Source organism: Lissotriton vulgaris, chromosome 9 (genome assembly GCF_964263255.1).
Source record: "Lissotriton vulgaris chromosome 9, aLisVul1.2, whole genome shotgun sequence".
Classification (NCBI taxonomy): Eukaryota; Metazoa; Chordata; class Amphibia; order Caudata; family Salamandridae; genus Lissotriton; species Lissotriton vulgaris.
The window spans coordinates 630,979,225-630,994,531 of record NC_141697.1 but is presented as its reverse complement, the minus strand read 5'-3'; the positions used below and the strand labels follow the sequence as shown (position 1 = coordinate 630,994,531).

Here is a 15,307-nt window from a genome sequence, read left to right as displayed (position 1 = left end):
AACCCAAACACTGCCCTAAAACCTAAAAACACCCCTGTACCCCAAAACCCAAACCCTGCCCTAAAACCTAAAAACACCCCTGTACCCCAAAACCCAAACCCTGCCCTAAAACCTAAAAACACCCCTGTACCCCCAAACCCAAACCCTGCCCTAAAACCTAAAAACACCCCTGTACCCAAAAACCCAAACCCTGCCCTAAAACCTAAAAACACCCCTGTACCCCAAAACCCAAACCCTGCCCTAAAACCTAAAAACACCCCTGTACCCCAAAACCCAAACCCTGCCCTAAAACCTAAAAACACCCCTGTACCCCAAAACCCAAACACTGCCCTAAAACCTAAAAACACCCCTGTACCCCAAAACCCAAACACTGCCCTAAAACCTAAAAACACCCCTGTACCCCAAAACCCAAACACTGCCCTAAAACCTAAAAACACCCCTGTACCCCAAAACCCAAACACTGCCCTAAAACCTAAAAACACCCCTGTACCCCAAAACCCAAACACTGCCCTAAAACCTAAAAACACCCCTGTACCCCAAAACCCAAACACTGCCCTAAAACCTAAAAACACCCCTGTACCCCCACACACAAACACTGCCCTAAAACCTAAAAACACCCCTGTACCCCAAAACCCAAACCCTGCCCTAAAACCTAAAAACACCCCTGTACCCCAAAACCCACACCCTGCCCTAAAACCTAAAAACACCCCTGTACCCCAAAACCCAAACCCTGCCCTAAAACCTAAAAACACCCCTGTACCCCAAAACCCAAACACTGCCCTAAAACCTAAAAACACCCCTGTACCCCAAAACCCAAACACTGCCCTAAAACCTAAAAACACCCCTGTACCCCAAAACCCAAACCCTGCCCTAAAACCTAAAAACACCCCTGTACCCCAAAACCCAAACCCTGCCCTAAAACCTAAAAACACCCCTGTACCCCAAAACCCAAACCCTGCCCTAAAACCTAAAAACACCCCTGTACCCAAAAACCCAAACCCTGCCCTAAAACCTAAAAACACCCCTGTACCCCAAAACCCAAACCCTGCCCTAAAACCTAAAAACACCCCTGTACCCCAAAACCCAAACACTGCCCTAAAACCTAAAAACACCCCTGTACCCCAAAACCCAAACACTGCCCTAAAACCTAAAAACACCCCTGTACCCCAAAACCCAAACACTGCCCTAAAACCTAAAAACACCCCTGTACCCCAAAACCCAAACACTGCCCTAAAACCTAAAAACACCCCTGTACCCCAAAACCCAAACACTGCCCTAAAACCTAAAAACACCCCTGTACCCCAAAACCCAAACACTGCCCTAAAACCTAAAAACACCCCTGTACCCCAAAACACAAACACTGCCCTAAAACCTAAAAACACCCCTGTACCCCAAAACCCAAACACTGCCCTAAAACCTAAAAACACCCCTGTACCCCAAAACCCAAACACTGCCCTAAAACCTAAAAACACCCCTGTACCCCAAAACCCAAACACTGCCCTAAAACCTAAAAACACCCCTGTACCCCAAAACCCAAACACTGCCCTAAAACCTAAAAATACCCAAACACCCCAAAACATATACATCAGTACCCCAAAACATATACTCCTATACTCATACTTATTTTAAAAAATACTTAAATTAATATATTTAATTTATAATATTTAAAAACGAAATAAATATTTTTTAATAATTAATAATAATTAAACCAATTATAAAATATTAAATAAAATAAAAAAAAAATTAAATACTTACCAATACTTACGATGTAATGGTATGCGTTGTAATAGCATCTGCTATGTAATGCCATGCGTTGTAATGGCATGCATTGTAATGGTATTTGCGATGTAATAGCTGCGTTGTAGCAGCATTACGTTGTAAAAGATGCGTTGTAGCGGTAACACACCGTCTCACTCTGGCGCACCTGCGCGCTGTCCTTCGCTTCCTGCTGCGTGATCAGTCGGGATTTTCCTTGACGGGAGTGCGGGCTGGTTGCTGCCCTTTGTGGTCTCTTCTCTGCAGTCTCTGGGCCTCTGATTGCTGCGGGCTTGCTTGTACACAGGAATCCTTTCCCGGGCTTGTCTCTGTCAAGTAGGTCCTTCCTACTCACGGGCGCTCTTTCCTTCCATCCATATGCTGCTGCCAGCCTGTCTTGTCTTCCTGCAGTACTTCTTTGGCTTGTCACAGGCTTATTTGTTTCCATTCGCTGCAGTCCTGAAAAGGTCCACTAGATGGCAGTGGTCGCACTACCATCGAAAACTTCAGTAGCCTCGTCAGCTTTTCATTCTATTGCCGGTTTGGTGCTTTCACTTCTGAGCGGCCCGTACACCGGGCTCATTCAGGCCCGTCCTCGGACTCCTGATTTCCTCACATGTTTTCTTCTCGAGCTGGCACATCTCCAGGCGGCTGCGCTGCCATAGAACCGCCTCTCCCTTAGCGGTGAGTCCTTTATTGTTGAAGTTACTCTCATGACGTGCAGGGGGCTCGCCCCACCCTCAGTGCTCTGTGCTTGTTTTTTCTTTTTTTTTCTCTCCTTTTATCCCCTCCCCCCGCAGCAGCCTCTCGAGCTCACGCGCTGCGCGGGGGGAGGGGGGGTGTCGGCACGGATGGTGTGCGCTCTTCGCTGCTCTCACCCCTATGCTCCTCTGCACTGATGCTGGCCTCTGGGTGTCATTCGGTAGGGCGTTTGCATGCGCACACTTCAATCTCGCTTTGCGCGCTCACCGGCCTCCTGGCTCCGTCTTCCTCACTCAGCAGGCCTTTCCATGCCGCAGGCTGTTCAGGGGGGGGGTCAACGCCGCGCTCTTTCACTGCGGGTGGGCTCCGCTCGGTGCATATACAGCCGGCAGCTTTGCACACGCTGCGGGGCTTGTATTGGTGCGCTGTTTGTGCTCTCTCGTTCTCTCCACGACCGCAGCAGTCTCTCAGTTTGCACGCTGCGCTGGGCGGGGGAGAGTCGGCGCTGGTGCCCAAACCTGCTTTTTCGCTCTCTTCCCACCCCCTCTTCCACCGCGGCAGCCTCACTCAGCTGTGCCCACGAAAGGAAGGGGGGGCTGTGGCTGTGCTCGCTCCTTGACGGGGCAGACCTTCTCTGTGCGGGTGGGCTCCGCTTGGTTCACTCACTCCCGTGGGCAGTGTTCTGTCGGCCATTTAAACAGGGTGGACTCCCGCTGGCCTTATCGCTTGGGGATTGCTTCCTCCCCCACATGGGCTCACCTACGGTCCGGCAGACCTCGCATGCGAAGCGGGTGGGTTCCGCTCTGCTCGTCTTCCACGGTGAGGGTCACTCTCTCTCGGCCGACGTGGGTGGGCTCCGGTTGGTTCGCTCTTCGCCCTCGGGGCACCGCCACGGCAGGGCGGTCAGTCGTTCACGGGAGGCCTGAGAGGTGCGGGGTGGGCTCCCGATCACCTTCTCATTACCATCCAGGCCCGGGGCTCGTCACACTCCCTGTGGGCCTCTCGGCGGCCGGATCTTTTCTATGGGGGTGTGCCTTCGCTGCTGGCAGCTCTCTCTCTCCCCCTTTTTCTCATGTTTTCTTTTAGCTGGCACGCGTGGGCACAGCTAACCCTTGTCGCCATTGTAGGGTCGGGCCCTAGGCCCTCATGCTGGAAATAACTGGACAACAGGACACACTGGTTACAGGGTGCAACTGGCCACGAGCATGTGCGCTCGGCCTCTTTTATTAGAGCTGTGACATTTGACCAGTGACATCAGTGGTGGGAGGGTGTTTAGTGTAATTACATTGTTAGCACTAGAATGCTAACTGACTCTGGGGCACTACAGTAGGAACAACATTGCTGCTGATCCTCCTGAATGTAGTCATGAAAGAGAGGAATTTAAGCTTTTAAGAATAGAATATTCTAAAGCATACATTTTTGGTGAAGTATAAATACTTCCCTGCTCAGAACTTTGTTATTTCAAAATAAAGCACAAAGTAGCTTAAGAAATCTAGGTTTGTGGATGAATTTCCATATCCTGAAGGATGGAAAGAGACTACAGCAGTTAGATCATTGTGAGCCAGAATTTCATTAGAGGTATTGAGTTTATGAGATGCTGCTCAACTTTAAATAATTATAAATTGACTTTCATTGCTCTGAGTATCTGCTCTTCATGTATCTTCTATTTAATATGTTAGGCATGTCTAATCAAAGAGCTCAGTCATTTAGTTTAAATGCCTGAATTGACTGTTTAGCATGCAACTCTCTATTGACCGGGTCTACATCTCTGTACCGTCAGTATTGGCTGATGGAGCTAGTTAGTGGGTGATTTGTGGCACATGAGTGAGATCTCATGTACTGCTGTTACATTTATAAGTGCAATGTATTAATCTAAATATGGCAATTCATTTTCCAGTAGTAACTACCTTTGCAGTCTCTTTCCATGTTTGATACTGATTCAACATGATGACAGTATGACAACAGGGATTGTAGTCATGTCAAGGAATTATAGCTCATTTTCTTCTCTTTTTGTGGGAAAGAAGATGTATAAATGTAAATCAGTAGGTATATGAAGTATTCCAGTAGTCAGGTTCATGAGAGTAGAGAAGTTTATTCAGAACAGACAGCTTATACAACCACAATGTCAGAGATGTAAACTCCTTCTGCCCAACTCCCACTCCCAGAACGTTCACCCCAAAGAATCAATAACATTCCAAAGGCATGTGCAGGAAACATATTCTAACTAGGAATACTACAGTATATATATATATATAGATATATATATATAGATATATATATATGTCCTGATTTTCGCCTCTAGCACACAGGAATCGTTTCTCCCAAGAGACAATGCAGACCCAAATCGTGCTAAATATTTCTTTATTTTTCTGTTACTCGCCCAACACCACCGCCATGACGCGTTTCGGTCCCTCTCGGACCTTGATCACATGACACATCACATGGGCAGATCAACACCTTTTAAAGTGACAGTGCAGTTTCAGACATAATGAATATGGATGAAAGACTCAGTTCTTGCATGAATGCCTTCATAACTGTAAAATACAGTGCATATTGGCTTACATTCTTTGTAAAACCTCCTGTGCAAAATCTGGCTGTTAATTACAGTACATACAAAAGTGCAAACGTGCCAAGTTCATGTGCAAATTGCAATCATAGTAAACATTCACAATAAATATTTACAAAACCGGGTAAGAAAAATCAATAAATAATTATATTCATTATTCATTAAAAAATCCATTCCATTATTAAAATCAACTGAATAAGAGGAACTTTCTAAAATATATGCTTGATTTAAAAATCTATGCTGAAAAATTCCTCTATGGCTGCATCAATAATGAGTGTATTCAACACGGAGTCTTAAGTTACATCCGTGACCGGCACATAAGGAGAGTTTTTTTTGGCCACTAACTCATACAGGAACATTATAGTTAATACTCATCAATATAGCCCGGGTGGGCATACTCCAAATCATCCACCAACAAAATGTTAGTCAAAACAGTGTGTTCACACCCTAAAACCAAAATTTACCAAGTGAAAAATAGTGAGAGTATAAAATACTTAAAAATGATTCTTTTTGTGTGCGGCATAAAGACTTATTCATTGTAGATGGACTCAGGAAGATATATACAGATTTAAAAAACACCATAAACCTCAGATATAGATTATAAAAACGTATAAAAATCTTCCGTAGAGTTCAAACCATTCGGACTCTTAGTGTCCATCTCACGAATGTATTTCGTTTCTAATCTTCTTAATCTAGCATTTCTGTCACCACAGCGCCTCAAGGGGGGAATGCAGTCCACTATATAATATTTCAACAGATCAGAGTTCTTTGCATGTACTGCTGAAAAATGGCGAGCCACAGGGTATGACTCGTCCCCGTTTTTAATAGCCCGAAGATGTTGTAGAACTCTCTTATGACACTGGGGTCTAGTGCTCCCTACATATTTCAATCCGCAGGGGCACTCCAATACATATATTGCATATTCGGTCTTGCACGTGAGTTTTTTATCAATTTTCTTCGGTGTACTGTGAAAGGGGCTCTGATATTCAGTTTTGTTTACACCCTGTCTGCATGCTTTACATGTAGCACACTTGATGAAACCCTTACTTTTCATCAACCAGTCTGGGGAGGATTTAATTTCAGGACTACTGGACACCAGAGTGTTACTCATGGAACTGGCCCTCCTGAAAGTCGGATTGGGGGAACGTGAGATATATATATATATATATATATATATATATATATATATATATATATATATATATCACAGCTCCAGGTTTCTTTCGCATCCCATGGAAAGAAATTACGGCACTCACAGGGAAAGTGTTCAGTATGTTTTTAATCGCTCAGCAGACAAACGCGTTTCGGTATTCCTTCGTCAGTGTCTACCATTGACACGGAAGGAAGCGTGTTTAAGAAATTATCATCACGTTTTTGCATGCACATAGAAAGAGGACTGACGTTTTACCTCCGTGAGAGACGATGTTTACATAGTAAATTACTTTTTACTTTAACATTTCAGAAATCACAATCATAAAGGCATTGTAAATTACATTTCAATAATTTAGGCACTTTATATTTTGTAATTTACCGACATTCTTGCATACATGTATGAAGTATATTTGCCTTTGTTGTGTGGTGTGAGTTATTCAGCCGTGGATCGGCATTGCTCACGGGGTATAATGGATCTCGTTATTTACAGAGTTTAAGCTTTACCCAAGTGGGAGGACAATTCTTCATTCCTATTAAGTCCCAGGGGGGCCTTTGTTTGAAGGTCAATTATGTAGCGGGATTCTAGCCTTCTTAATTTCCGCAGCCTATCTCCACCCCTTGGGTCTACTGGTATGTGATCTAGCGCAAAAAATTGTAAGAGTTCCCTATTGCTGTTGTGCTTAAGGGCAAAGTGTTTCGCTACGGGATAGTTAAAATCCTTATTCATAATTGCACGTTGGTGCTCCAATACACGTAACTTGACATTTTTCACTGTGCTGCCTATGTACTTCAATCCACATGGGCACAATAGGCAGTAAACAACGTATGTGGTGTTGCAAGTGAGAAACTTAGATATTTTCTTACTGTGTCCTGACCCTGGTATTTCAAAAGTTGTTCTTTTCTTGCTCTTCTCGCAGGCTTTGCATTTGCCGCAAGGGTAAAAACCCGGCATATCTTTAATTCTGCCTGTCACTGTGATTTTTTCAGGTAAGTGACTATGTGCAATTTTGTCCCTGATGGATCTTCCTTTCCTGAAAGTGATTAGGGGAAAAGTTGGAATCTCTTTTCCGATAACCTGATCCGTTTTTAGGATATGCCAACTCCTCTTTAGGATAGTTCTCAGATGATTGGAATCTTCTGAGAAGGTAGTTATTAACCTGAATTTTCCATCATTTTTATTTGGTTCTGATTTCCTAGTTTGTTCTTTTAGGAGTTGGTTTCGAGGGATTCGTTCCACTCTTCTCAGGGTATTTTCTAGAAGGATATTGTCATATCCTCTAGCTTGGAATCTACCAATGCTTTCTTTTGCTGCTTTTGCAAAGTCTGTCTCTTTGGAGCAATTTCTCTTGATCCTAAGAAGTTCTCCGTAAGGGATACTTTTAACTAGGGTCGGGGGATGGCTGCTTCCGGCATGTAAAACCGAGTTGCCAGCTGTTGTTTTTCTGAACAGTTCAGTCTCAATTGTCTCACCATTCAAGTTAACTTTCAGGTCCAGATAATTCACTGTGGATACATTAATATCTGCAGTGAAATTCAAATTCAAGTTGTTAAGATTTAAAAATGCTACAAACTCTTCTGCTGAAGTCACAGATCCCTCCCATACTAGAAAGAGGCTTATAATATTTCCCGTTGATGTCTCTGCTACTAAAGCAGTCTGTCCAGTCTCACAGCTTAAGATTTCAGTGATATTGATGAAGTGAAGCAAGTGAAGAGGGATATTATATTGAAGTAATTGTACTCCTACAGTGTATTGTTTGAGCTTGGTTTTGTTGATAGCTGAGTGGATTTTGGTTCTCTTAAAACGAAAGGGCCACCTTTAAGTTTCTAGCTCTCTAAGGAGCTATCTTCCTATTTTCGGTCAAGAGTGCTGCTGATTCCAGGGTAAGGACTCATGGAAATCTTTGGTTTGGAATAATGAAACATCCAATAAGTAATTACGGTCAATAATTGCTCCTACTTAATCAGGTCAGGGAGTTAAGTAGCCATATATGAATTTAAAAAAACTTAATAGGGTACTCCTAGTTTGACTGAATCTAAAATTCTTGAGGTTCGTTGTTACTCTATGACATTCCCAGTACGCAAATGTAGATTTCTTTTAAAATTATATTTTCTGATCCAAACACCTGATTAAAAAAACTCAATTTTTTGGCAATACATATTGAGACCTCAGATGTCTACTAAAGCTGGTTTGCTTAAAGCTTGAATGGTAAGTGAAAAAACCTGCAATTTCACAAAGAAGTGCTACAAGGAGAAGAATCCAGTTTTCACTGTTATAAGGATAGTAAGGATGTGGCAATTCAGCCATTGCATTTATCGCCTAATATAACATTTCTGCCAAAAATGAAAAGATTTTTCATTGCTACTCAAATCAAGGCGAATGACTTACTTTATTAGTCTTACTGGGAGTGTCCATTAAGGAACAATGATCAGTTACTGAACTTACCATGCCCTTTTGTGAAGCTGAGGAACACAGGGTAGTCTCCCCTGTCAGCAAAGTCATCTGCTTGATCTATCAGAGCCTCCTTCATTGCATCATAACCACAGATCACCAAACTTGGCTTGTTTCCCAAGTAAATTGTATAGACTGGACCATACTTTTTATGGAGCTGTAAAAAACATAATAGTCAGTAACAGTGATGGCAGTCAGTCAGTAATAACTTTATTCGGTTTCAAATTTTAGAAAACCATAAAAGTACATACATAAAATATTACCACATTTGTATTAAGAAAAAGTACACTGGTTAAACAATTAGAATACTGTTTGATTAAAATGGAAATTGTTCATATTAAAAGAGGAAAAGATAAAAACACCAAGGTTCACCTATAAATTCTTTCTATGTCGGATACAAAATTTAAAAAATCTGGCAACATTTAATGCTAAATAGTCTGTTTCAAGAAGTTGGAGAACCAATAAGGCAGGGCGACATTGACGTAATCCAAGGTTTTTTTAAAATGGACAGATGTACCTCTTTCTAGGCTCTAGGTAAAATTTGCAGAAAAGAACCAAGTGTATAGTAGATTGAGAAGAAGCACCATCACTGGGGCAACAAGGGAGCAGATGTGACCAGTCATTAATGTTAGGGAATGTGAATAGCTGAAATATAGTATTTAGCTTAAACCTGGTTAACAAAAATCGGCCATAATTACTTCGGTTCCAGGTTAGATAAGGCTGGATCAGCATGGTAGATTGTATCATAAGGACATGCTGAACCGAAGATTTGCTGGCTTCCATTGTCAAACAGATTTCCACTAGATGAGTTAAGCACATATTTTTCAATGTCTTCCTAGAGATTGAAAGCATTTGTTGGGGAGTAAGATATAATTTCTCTAGGCCCATATCATAGAGGAACCCTTTGATATATCTAAGCCAGACAATCTTATTATTGTTTTCTAGCTGGAGACAATCCTTTACAATGCTCTGGGTGAGTGCAAGTTTATCCGATGTCCAGAGATGATGCCATAAGAGTATGAGCTCAGCCCTTATGATGTCAGTAATATAAGGCAAGCCCAACTCTAAATGGCATCCGAATGTAGAAGAACCCTTAGCAAACACCTTAGAAAACTATTTTCTATTTTTTGGAGGGTTTCCACAAGGGCATACCCCCACACCCCTGCTCCATATATAGCAGTACCAATACATTTAGCTTTATAAATATGTATCAGCTCTTCAGGCGCTCTTTTTCCCAATCTCTGTGTGAATTTTACCAGGGCCATAGTTGATTTTAAAAACTGCAATTTTGTTGCCTCAATGGATTTTTTCCAAGTGCCCTTCTCATCTATTAGGATTCCAAGGTACGGATAAGTTGGGGAGTGCTCTATACTAGTATTGTCAAGATAAATTGCTCAGCTTTTACTTCTTTTATGGCCACAATTCATGATGAAGGTTTTCTTAACGTTAATTTTCAGATCTAGTTTTGACATAAATAAATTATATCGGGACAGTGAGCGCTGGAGTTCAATAGGAGTGCAGGGAATAATCACCGCGTCATCCGCGTAGAGGAGAGCGGGGATCTGACGATGTTGAATTGAGGGTAGGTCCTTGGCCCCCTCCAACATGGCTTCTTCTAAGCCATCGGTGTACAAAATGAAAAAGAAGGGGGCCAATACACAACCTTGTCTGACTCTTCGCCCAACTGTAAGCAGAGCTGTCAGCTCACCACCCGTGCCAAATCTAACTCGTGCTGTGGCATTCGAGTACATCTCCCGCAAAAATTTAACCAGCATTAGGTCAGCTCCCAGTTCTTCCAAAATAATCCATAGCTTTGAATGGCGCACGCAGTCGAACGCAGTGGTAAAATCAACGTAGGCCAAATGAAGATTTCCCCCTTTTGCATCCACGTATTTACCTTTGAGCAGGGACACGGTACTCATGCCTTCCCTAAATCCGTACTGAATGTCGGATATAATCTTGTTTTCGTTGGACCAAGACTGTAGTCGTTCTAAAATGATACGCCCCACAGTTTTTCCAAAAGTATCCAGTTGGGAAATAGGGCGATAACAGGTTGGATTTTGACGGTCACCCTTTTTGAATATTGGTACCAAAATTGATTTTGACCACGAGATCAACAGGCCAATTTTATAAGTTGCTTCTAAAACCCTAAATAATATTGGGGCCCAGAGATCTGTGTTAAGTTTAAAGAAGTCAACCGGGACCCCGTCGGGGCCTGGGGCTTTCCCCCCTTTACTGGCTCTTAGTGCATACTTGACTTCTTTTAAAGTAAATTCCAGGGCGAGAGGAAAAGGGGGCAGGCTATTAATGCTTGGGTTTGTCCCTGAAAAAATAAATTCAACAGACGGGATATCCACAATCCCAAACATTTTTGAAAAATGAGCATTCCATGACGGTTCATCTATTGTGACCTCCATTTTATTTGAGTCACTAGGACCTGTCAGAAATGGGGTATTTATCACTTTCCAAAAAGCGGCACTGTCTTTTAATCGGGAGGATTTGTGTAAGTCTGCCCAAAGTTCCTCTTTTAGTTCCGACTTTCTTAGTCGTATAGCTTTATGATACATTTTTCTAAATTTAGCAATCTGTTTTCTATCTCTAGTCGGAGCATTAACAGCCCTTTTTAAATTTGAGTAGGCTTTAGTGCAGGTAGAGTTAAACCATCCATACTGGGTATTTTTTACTCCTTTCGATTTTAAAATTAATACACGTTTTATGGAGTCAGTCAGTAGTAAGAAATTATCAATAATCTCCTGTGGGGAAGATTGATCTGCCAAACAAGTAGTTATTTCTCTCATAGAGCTCTTCACTACTTTTACTGTAACCTCTACCGGATCGACCTTTGCCCACTGCAATGCATAACCATTCAATCTGGCCATTAGTAAGTTTTCCTCCCCGTAGAGGTTACTCTGTTTGTATCTTCTTCCTATTGTCAGGAGGGAAAGGATGACTGATATGCGGAAATGATCGTTAAATGCACAATCATGGGTGGTAAAATTCAAAATAAGAGAAGAAGACGTCCCAGTTAACCACATCGATGCTAGTGTTATTTTCCTCCTGTGCTGACTTTGCTTCATTCCCATTGTTCATGACGAGCTCAGCTCGTCATGAGTGTATGGAGGTGTACACCATGACGAGCTGAGCTCGTCATGAGCGTCCAAGGAGTTAAGAAAATAAAGTCTATACAGCTAAAAGCACCTTTACCATTAAAGGTTGGTGACAGCGGGTCTGTAGGGGATATTAATTCATTAGCCATAGTTAGTTGAAGGCTCATACTTGTTTCATTTAGACAGGCCCCACTTTAGGAGTGATTAAAATGGGTAATACTTATGTCATTCTCATCTAAGAGGCCACAAGTGATATTTTTATGTTTTGGACAAAGTGTAAAATTAAAGTCACCTCCCCAGATAATATTAGGGTTCTTTCCTTGGTGCTGAGTATTAAAATCCAAAAGAAACTTACGGATTTCCTTTAATGTAGCAATCAGGTGGAGCTGGGTTAGATTATTATAAAAATGAACTAACACAAGGAGATCCGTTTTATTTATGTCAATTATAATTAATCTCTATTTTTCCCGGACTTGAATTAAGTTTGTAATGTATACTGCTAGGCCCCCTTTTGCACGTCCCGATGATGATGGTATTGTGGGAGAATGGTATGTTTTATAACCACTTAGATGTATAGGTGCAACAGCCCAAGTTTCTTGAAAACATATAATTCCACAAACCCGGGTAAAAATAAGCCACTCTGCTAAGTGTGCTTTTGAGAGAGAAGGCCAGTGATGACAGACAAACATGACCCAGTAACTAATTTAAAAAACTTGAGATTATAAATAAACTTGAGCACCATATAAAAAGTGAAAAAATAGATAAGAATAAAATAACGGTTCAACAAAATAAATACACATTATAAAATAAATGTAGTATGTCTTAAGGAAATGTGTTGATAAATTACAATAATACCACATGGCCACCAATATTTTGTTAATGTAAAATTTTTCCAAATTCCTCCTGAAAAGCATACATTTAAATCATCTGGAAAATAATTCTCCAACTACAGAAACTGAGGGGGATATGTATAATAGAAGTGGCGAGTGAGGCATTAGCTTAACGCCTCACTCCACCACTTCTGAAAAGCAAGGCTGCACCATATTTACAACAATATAGTGCAACCTTGGGTTCCCCCTGCGATGGTGCTACACTTAGCAGTCTAGCGCCAGTGCAGGCACCCTTGCACCATAGTGCAAGGGTGTCTGCGTGCAGGGGAGGAGTGTTATTGTGTAGGAAGGTGTCCCTTTCTGCGCATAAACAATCCTAGAAGGCCTTTTTGTCACTTTCATGTGTGCTGCTTAATGCAGCCCACATAAAAGTCACAAAATGGCATTTTGTTTTTAAGATTGTTTATATACATAAGGGGGATGGGAGCACACTGCTTCACCTGCCAGCCCAGTTCACCCCTTTGCATCCAAGTAAATTCAGTTCAATTTAAATGCTTACTTGAAATTTTGCAGTGTTTCACCAAAGTTGGTGCAGGTTAGTGCAGTTAATCTCTAGACACATGCGTTTCTGGATTATATCCTTCATCAGTAGAGATAAAACAAAATTTTTTATGTACATGTTTATGTCCATGGCATTTTGTTTTTTCCATGTGTGATGCACAGGTAGCACACATTGAAAAAGCAAAAACGAGGAGAAATAACGCATTTCTCCTTGTTTTGTCAACTTAAGACCAGGTTTTACCTGGTTTCAATTTTGGTGCTGGCTACTTTGTATGCTGCCCTTGTACAAAGGGGGCAGCATCAAAAACAATGGGTATTGTGGTGGAACACCCACCGCAACACCAATTGCCCACCGCCTTTAACGCAAACAAAAGCGCGATGGGCACCCACCCCTTTCACGCTCACAATAGCGTGAAAGGGGGCCTTATTTAGAAGGCAGCTACATTGCCTTGTAAATAAGGATAAGCCCCTATCACCACCACAACTTCAATAAAAGTGACGTTGTGGTGGCGATAGCGGCATGTACATATGCCCCTGAATATTTCTGCACATTTTGATATTAGATTTCTTTCATCCTTCAAAAAACAATTCTAGCAGCCATGAGTTAGCACTGACAAAGACTTAGTAACATTTCTGTCTGTTTTGATTATTATAGTTCAAGTTCAAGTTCAAGTTCGGGCATTTGTATAGCGCACTGCACACCCAGAGGGTCTCAAGGCGCTTGGGGATGTGGTTCATTATTTGTCGAATAGCCAGGTTTTAAGTTCTTTTCTGAAGGAGATGTGGTTTTGAGTGAGGCGGAGGTGGGTGGGGAGTGAGTTCCAGGTCTTGGCGGCAAGGAAGGAGAAGGATCTGCCACCCATGGTGGATTTTCTGATGCGCGGGACAGCCGCGAGGGCTTGATTGGACGATCTTAGTTGGCGGGTGGGTTTGTACAAGGACAGTCGAGTGTTGAGGCATTCGGGTCCTAGATTGTAGAGGGCCTTGTGTGCGTGGGTGAGAAGGCGGAATGTAATTCTTTTGTTGACGGGAAGCCAGTGGACGTTTTTTAGGTGTCCGGTGATGTGATCTTGGCGGGGGATGTCTAATATGAGTCTCGCTGATGCGTTTTGGATTCTCAAACAAGAGCTAAATTGAGGGTTAGAATGATCTATGTTAATAATAGCATTTTTCTTCGTAACGAAAGGCTGAACTTTCATTGTGTATCTCATCTGATATAAATATTGTGAGATTTCTTCTTTGGAGTCAATAATAGAAAATCCACACTCAATGGGGTAATATTATATATATTTAGATCATACTGCTGAGGACAGACCATATTTCTGTATAGTATATCCTGATTGACAACTCACTTTGTTAGACATGGCAAAATCCACAAGCCACAAAACAATTGGTGGGTTCTTGGCCATGTTTGTACTGCTGCGTCAGTTTCGCAATTTTCATACAGTACATGAGCCCTGATTTTCCGTTCCTATTCTAATATCACTGTCATGGACAGAAAAATATCTATCTATCAAGTGGCAATGAAATTCCCACGTGGCACATTTTAGAGGGGAGGAGAGCACCATATCTCTGTCAAGCAATGCTGTGTTGTGTAACCGTTTTGTGAATCTGAGCCTTAGACTAAATTAAAAGGAAAAAACACTTAGCATATGGTTGACATATAACAATGCCCAGGTTCATATAATCAATAAGTTTGTAGGCATGAAGAGTCTTGTACAGTGTAATTGTACACAGAATACAACTATAATAAACAGGAAACATCCATTACGACACAGTCATTGCATGGTACTGCTTTTACAACGCAACTGGTACAACGCAACTGCCTTTACATCGCATGCCATTACAACGCATGCCATTACAACACATGTCACTACATCGCATGCCATTCAGTAGTGGCCCGTGGAGGGAGTTCTGTGGGATGGTGAGGTGGGGCGGGTGAGGGGCATGGTGGAGGGGTAGTAAACACCGGAATATGGATGAACAGAGGTAAATAAAGAATTAAATAAATAAAACGAATGTCGTTGTGCGCGCTGCATCGCATTTTGAGATGCAGCCCGTGCTAAGACGGGTGCAACCATTTCACCTGCAGATCATGTGCACTGCGGAACACGTCAGGGGTGCCCCCTGTCACCTTTATTGTTTGTATTAGCATTGGAGCCCCTAGCGCAAGATCTGTGTCGTA

The 15,307-nt window shown here is 42.2% G+C and overlaps 1 protein-coding gene across 4 annotated transcripts in view; it reads right to left on the bottom strand.

The window, feature by feature from the left end:
- LOC147691995 (cytochrome P450 2F3-like) overlaps nucleotides 1–15,307 on the bottom strand; it is a 556,138-nt gene that overhangs the window by 146,804 nt on the left and 394,027 nt on the right. For all 4 annotated transcript variants that reach the window (XM_086938287.1, XM_086938286.1, XM_086938290.1 and 1 more), the window contains one exon: nucleotides 8,619–8,781. In XM_086938287.1, coding sequence (XP_086794413.1) covers nucleotides 8,619–8,781 — 163 coding nt within the window. The remainder of the gene's footprint in view (nucleotides 1–8,618; nucleotides 8,782–15,307) is intronic.